The sequence below is a fragment of the Pygoscelis adeliae genome, unplaced genomic scaffold, assembly GCF_000699105.1.
Source record: "Pygoscelis adeliae isolate BGI_AS28 unplaced genomic scaffold, ASM69910v1 Scaffold159, whole genome shotgun sequence".
NCBI lineage: Eukaryota > Metazoa > Chordata > Aves > Sphenisciformes > Spheniscidae > Pygoscelis > Pygoscelis adeliae.
Genome location: NW_008825562.1, coordinates 61,717 through 68,203, shown reverse-complemented (window position 1 = coordinate 68,203; position 6,487 = coordinate 61,717). Strand labels below are relative to the sequence as shown.

The following is a 6,487-nucleotide window of genomic DNA, read 5'->3' as shown; positions in this document are numbered from 1 at the left end:
GGAGGGCAGGAGAAGCTCGAACCGCAGGCTGGGCGGAAGGCAGCTTAAGTGCCCGTGATCTGTCACAGAGACCCCGACAACCCCCTCCCGACCGTCTGGTCACTAAAAGCTGCACCTCTGCTTTGAGTGACCGGCATTTGGGCTGGGAGCAGCCCAAAACTGGGCCGACACCGGTACATGACCTCTCGGGAGCTGGTTCTGCAGCTTTAGCGGAGGTTAAACACCAGGGTTCAACGAGCGTTTTGCCAGTACAAATGCTGCAGGATCGGGCCCGCTGGCACCAGCCCTCTCCAGCAGCCCTGCAGATTCTCGCAGAGGGCCAGGCTCTGCTCTCTGTAGTGCAAGTATAAATCTGAAGCAGCTCCACTGTCTTCAGCAGCATCATTTTGCATTTACACCAGCACACTGAACGCAAAACAGAGCAAGCCATAAATATTTTAGCTGCTTTTTCAGCTTTGTTATTCTGTTCAAAGCAGGAAACATGACAAACCTTTGATTGTTTTGCTTAATACCAAACAATAATTCAAAGAGAGACAAACAAGCAACATTAAATGATGCCTGTGATGTACAGGAAAGCCGATGAATTAGAACCTGATGAGGATGGCGCGGATCGGAGCGGCCCCCTTCCCTGCCTTCGGCAGGTACCACACATCCCTCCCATGCTGGCCAGCGTGCGCCCGTCCTGCACAGTGAGGGGACAGCACCGGGCCAGGCGTGCAAGCGGTCACACCCCGGCATCCCGCACTGTTTGCATCTCCAGCAAAACCCGCTGCTTCCAGAGCAACAGCCACCAACACCACTTTCAACAACCTTTTAAAAAACTCCTGTGAAGGCAACGAGTGTCTCTTCCCCTGAGCATCACCACACTCAAAATCCACTTGCAAAGCAGCCACCTCCAGTCTCGCAGCAACACGGAGGCAGCCTGGCCTGGCCGGCCATCACTGCCTGGGCACTTCTGGGGGTCTCTGCAGTGTTTGGGGGTGAAACACCCACCCACGACCACATGTCGGGGCTGCCCCAGAACCCACAAGCTGGGTGCCCGCGGCTCCCCCCTGCCCGTCCTCCATCGCTCCCTCGCCCCGGGGTGTCGGACACACGGAAACCACCACTGCCTGTTTGATCGACACTCATTTCGGCAGCGCTTACACCAACAGACCCCCGCGCCGCGGTCCATGTGCAAACCTGTTACCGATGCCCCAGGGGCGCAGGCTGCCGGCCCGCACTCACCTCTGGCAGCGGCATCCCGTTGATGATGAGGTCGGGCTGCTGGGGGCTCTGCCCCGTGAAGGTGTGATGGTAAATGTGGTTGGAGCCGGCGTTCCTGTTGTTCTGGCTCTCCACGTTGAGGAAGGTGCTTTCGGAGCGGCGGCAGCCCAGTGGCAGGGTCTGCTGGTGGTAGTCGAAGTAGTTGAGGGACGAAGTGAGAGAGGAGCAGCTCACAACGTTCATTTTATCCGTCTCTTCCACATCCCGTGGTACCAGGCGGATATCATTCTTGCTGATTTTCTTCTTCTTGCTTGATTTCTTTTGATGCCCGTAGGAGTATTCTGCGATTCTGGGGGACAGAAGGAAAATGACTAGCTGAGAGCATCCCGAGCCCTGACCCGCTAAACACACGTGCAGAAACCCGGAGGGCTTGGCCCCCATCTCCGTGTAGGCTTCTTAGTCATGCACATTACGTCATGTTTTAGGTCTGGTGGCACAACACGGTCTTTAGCTTATTTTCATATGTATAATGCTTTCAGGTCAAATATGAAAAAAAATGGGAAGGGAGAATGCCTCTGTTTTTCTCTAGTGTTTATAATTGCTGATATTTAGTTACTAGGAGTAAAGTCCAGCCTGCAGAAGAGAAAAATTGAGATGTTAAAATCCATGAACTGAAAAGGGTACCTGCATTCATTTCCATGCATAATAAGGATTTTAAGAGTGATTTAATTTGGTCCCCGTAATGAAAATTCAAAATGAATAGCGGATTTTTTTCCCAGTTCATTTTCCATAGCTGTAAATAAGGCAGACCCAGAAGCAGCCCTAGCTGGCAAGCTCTATTCTCTCACACTCCAAAGGCTGTTTGTTTATTAATGCTTTATCCAAACTGCTGATACTTTGACTATCTCCTGATAATACCTGATAACTCGAAATCTTTTCTCCAACTGCATCCTATTCCTCCCTTGCCCCCCGACATGCACACCCCCTTCTGCCTGGAAATGCTTTCGTCTTCTAGAAATCGGAGAACAACTGTGTTTTGCAAAGAGAAATGATCCTTTTTGACCTTTTTTTTTTTTTTTTACTGCAAGCTTGTTTTTCTCTGCCTTTCTCTCCCTCTTTGCTTCCCACCTGCCAAAAGAATCAACTGATGAAGTGCCTTGAATGCCTTCTGCAAAACACCGGAGGAAAAAAGTTATCGTAAAACACCACCCGAGCAAATAACGACAAATATGACTGCACCTTGCATTAACTGGGTGTGCTCGGCTCAGAGTGACTGTGGTTCCTCTTTCCATAGGGAGCAACACAGCCCCAGCCAATGCCCCACAGATGAATCTGTGCGTGCACAGCGCTGGGCAGCTCGGTGTTTCCCAGGGAAGCACATCAAATGCTACCCACAGTCAGAAATACACATTTGAAAGTCGGGACTTTGCTCCTCTTCTTGTTATGATAACAGCATTAAAAAAAAAATGGAAAAAAATCCAATAGCTGCAACAGAAATAATGGGATGAATAAATAATACAGTTTATCTAGAAAGGCAAATATTGGACAAATATTCTTGTTCCAGAAAGCTAATTGCCTGAGCATGAAAATGCCACCAAGTCAAACAGCTCTCATATAACCTTATGTGTCTCATAAATTAACACATTCTATGAAGACTCTCCAGCAGCTGTTGTGAAGAACCTCTAAAATAAGGCACTGGCAAAGCCTAAAGGCACGTACCCAGGGCGGGGAGGGGGTGCCCCATGGTCACAGCCGCTGCTGAGCCTACCTGGTGCTTCTCTACCTCTGCAGCTGACTTCTCCTGCTCAGATGCACACTGATAACAGCCCGTGCATCCCCTGAGCGTGCAAATAAACTGGGGGAAGGCAGGGATTTCTGTTGTGCCAACAATCTATATGCTGCTGACTCGTCTAACAATGCTTGATGAAGCTTTAATTGTTTTGTTTACCTAAACGTTTAAGTTTGGCAATGCGAGAGCCCAATTATTTCCTGCAGGCATTCATTTTGCTGTCCTTTCTCTATTGACCAATTATTTAATTAAACTGCACTTCATTAATCCCTAAGCCGTCACAGTAAACCCAGAGCTTATACATATGTGTGAAGCTGTTAGGGGCACCACCCCGACGTGATTTTTATCCATTCAGGTCCTATCCTCGTTTAATGGGCCGAGCCGGCAAGAAATCTGGTATACGAGCTTTCACTTGAAGCTAGACATCCCATAATACAGCACAGACTGACCTTTATTTGCAGATGATTTTTCCTCCATCGAGCAAAAAGGCTTATAAACGCACTTTACACTGTGAAAACGAGGTGTAAAAACCGAACTCTCCGGCATTATTTCTGCGTAAATAAAACTTTAAAGACCGCACATGCCCCTGCGCTGCAGAATTGCCGGGGGCCAGCATGCGTTTCCAAGGTAGAGCAAAATTAATTTCCATCCCTCCCCTCTGAAACGACTCGGTGCCGAAGGAATGGAGAAGTCATGGCTATTTCACTGGTAACAGGATTAAACCATTTATGAGGCATTGCAGCTGCTCTTTTATGGCATCTGATTGATATTCATGTGTGGTTAGCATTTGTCTCCTAACTTGTGTAACACAGAGAATAGTAAAAGAGAGACAATAATCGCCGGGCTGTTACATATTCAGGGGACTGGATCTCCCCTATCAGCCTTTCAGCGGCTCCGGGCGCAGGGCTGACCTCCCCTCCAGCATTTCGGACCCGGGAGCACGCATTCAGCCAGGGCAAAATAACGCAGCTCTGCAAAAATCCTCACCCACCCCATCGCTGCCAGCCCAACCGGCCGTGCCGGGTGCTGGAGCGGCGCATCGGGGGGAACCGGGTGATTTTCACCACTGTTTTATCCGGTTGTCGCCACGTCTGCTGCGGGGATGCTGCGGCGGGCTTGGGGGGCTTTCCCCCCTCGCGAGCCCGAGGAGCTGCGCCGGGGACGGGGGGCTGCCCACGGGAGCCAGCCATGCTGCTATAAAACTGTTCTCCCTCCTTCCTGCGACGGAGCGCCTAAAATCAGGGATGCTGCAACAGATTGTCAAGCCGCACAATTAAGTCGATTTGTTACTCGGCACAGATTTCTGGTCTCCTCCCAGAGAACAATTTTTTAAAGCTTCGCAGGAAATTTCCTTAGAGGGACACAAACCTCACTTTGGTTCCTAAAGCAAATTTAACACCACCCCCCGCCCCATGTATACAGCAGCAAATGGAAAAGTAACCCCGATGGCAAAAATCAAAGCAGACCCGGCAGGTGCACGGAAACAAAGATGTCTTTACCTGCAGTTATAGGTCCTGATTTCCTTGTTATCCCTTTTGCACTTGACTGCCACAAAGATCATGGTGACAAAAAGAATGGCTGCGATAGACCCCAGGGCAATAATGAAAATCAAGGAGAGGTTAACAGATCCTATGGACTCCTGGGCATCCAGGGCTGGAGACAGGTATATCAAAATCAAGGCGGAAGCTGAGAGAGATGTTTTTCCATGGTCGTGAGCCACCACGATCAGCTCATAGGCTGTCTTTGCGTTCTCCCCAAAGGCTCTGGTGGTCCTTATCTCTCCATTGACCTGGTCTATCTCAAAAAATCCTCTGTCTCCTTCCACCATTTCATAGGAAAGTCTGCCATTTTCACCCTCGTCATAGTCGTCTGCCTTGACCACCGTCACCAAGTAGCCGACCCCCGCGTTCCTGGGGATGTACACCTCCGCGGTCCCATTGACCAGCGGCGGGGCCGTGATCACGGGGGTGTTGTCATTGACGTCCAGGACAATCACCCTGACAGTGGCATTGCTCTGCAGAGAGGGATTACCCCCGTCTTTTGCCAAGACCTTGAACTCAAAGGCCTTCGTCTGTTCATGATTGAAGGACCTCAAAGCATAGATATCTCCAGAGTTGGGGTTGATGGAGACATAGGTGAAGACAGGCATGTCCCTGACTTGGGAGGGCACGATCTGGTAGGAGACACTGCCATTGAGGCCCAGGTCAGGGTCCCTGGCGGAGACTGAGAGGAGGTAGGCCCCCGGGGTGTTGTTCTCCTGCACGATGACCTGGTAATAGGGCTTGGAGAAGTGGGGATGGTTGTCATTCTCATCAGTGATCTTGACGGTGAAGGACTTGGTGGCCTGCAGGGAGGGGACGCCATTGTCCTTGGCCTGGATGGTGAGGTTGTACTGGTCTCTCTGCTCCCGGTCCAGCCGCCCATCCACCAGGATGGTAGAGAAGCTCTCATACTCCTGGAGCCGAAAAGGCACATTGCCCAGGAGCTTGCACTGCACCCGCCCGTTGGCCCCGGAGTCGCGATCTGAGACCCGCACCAGGGCGATGACGTACCCTGGTGGGGCGTTCTCACTCACCTCCACCAGCTCGCTGTTGACGGAGAGCAGGTTGATGAGGGGCGGGTTGTCATTGGCATCCTGGACGCTGATGGTCACTTTGCAATGGGCAGGGATGGAGTTAGGCCCCAAGTCCTTGGCCTGCACGTCTAGCTCGTACACATGACCCTCCTCGTAGTCAATGGCACCGCTCACCGTGATGAGGCCGCTCTGGGGGTCGATTTGGAAGAGCTCCCGGGCCCGCTCAGAGACGTAGCTGTGGAAAGAGTAGAGGACCTGGCCATTGGTGCCCTCATCCGGGTCGGAGGCGTTGAGGCGGATGACCGGCGTACCTGGTGGGGCGTTTTCAGGCACACTGACGGTGTAGGCCGGCTCCTCGAAGAGCGGGTTGTTGTCATTGGAGTCGATGACGCGGATGCTGAGCTCCACTGTGCCGAAGTTGGGCGGGTCACCACCATCCAGTGCTGTGATCACGTAGCTGTAGTGGGACTGCGTCTCCCGGTCTAGGCTCTTCTCTACCACCAGCTCAGCAAAGCGGGACCCATCGCCCCGTGTCTTGGTCTCCAGCCCGAAGAGGTCGTTGGGGGTGATCTCATAGCTCTGCACACCAAAGCTGCCCGAGTCCGGGTCGTAGGCTCTCTCCAGCGGCACCCGGGTGCAGAGGCTGGCCGTCTCTGAGATTTCCAGCTCGATCTGGTCAGTGGGGAAGCTGGGCGCATTGTCGTTGAGGTCCTTGATCTCCAGCTTGATCACGCAGATCTCCATGGAGCTGGACATCACCTCCAGCGAGATGACGCACTTGGGGCTCTGTCGGCACAGCAGGTCCCGGTCGATCTTCTGCTTGGTCACCAGCAGCCCCGACCCGGGGCTGATGTCCACCAGGTGGGGGGCCGAGTTGGAGACCACCCGGAAGGCGGCGGGCTGCCGGGGGTCCAGCA

The 6,487-nt window shown here is 52.5% G+C and overlaps 1 protein-coding gene across 1 annotated transcript in view; it reads right to left on the bottom strand.

Moving 5' to 3' along the window:
• The window catches only part of PCDH19 (protocadherin 19), a gene marked incomplete at its 5' end in the record, with an annotated part of 60,045 nt that extends 53,560 nt beyond the window's left edge, over positions 1-6,485 (bottom strand). The window contains 2 exons of the mRNA XM_009332393.1: positions 1,228-1,555; positions 4,495-6,485. Coding sequence (XP_009330668.1) covers positions 1,228-1,555; positions 4,495-6,485 — 2,319 coding nt within the window. The remainder of the gene's footprint in view (positions 1-1,227; positions 1,556-4,494) is intronic.
• Between the last annotated feature and the right edge of the window lie 2 nt (positions 6,486-6,487).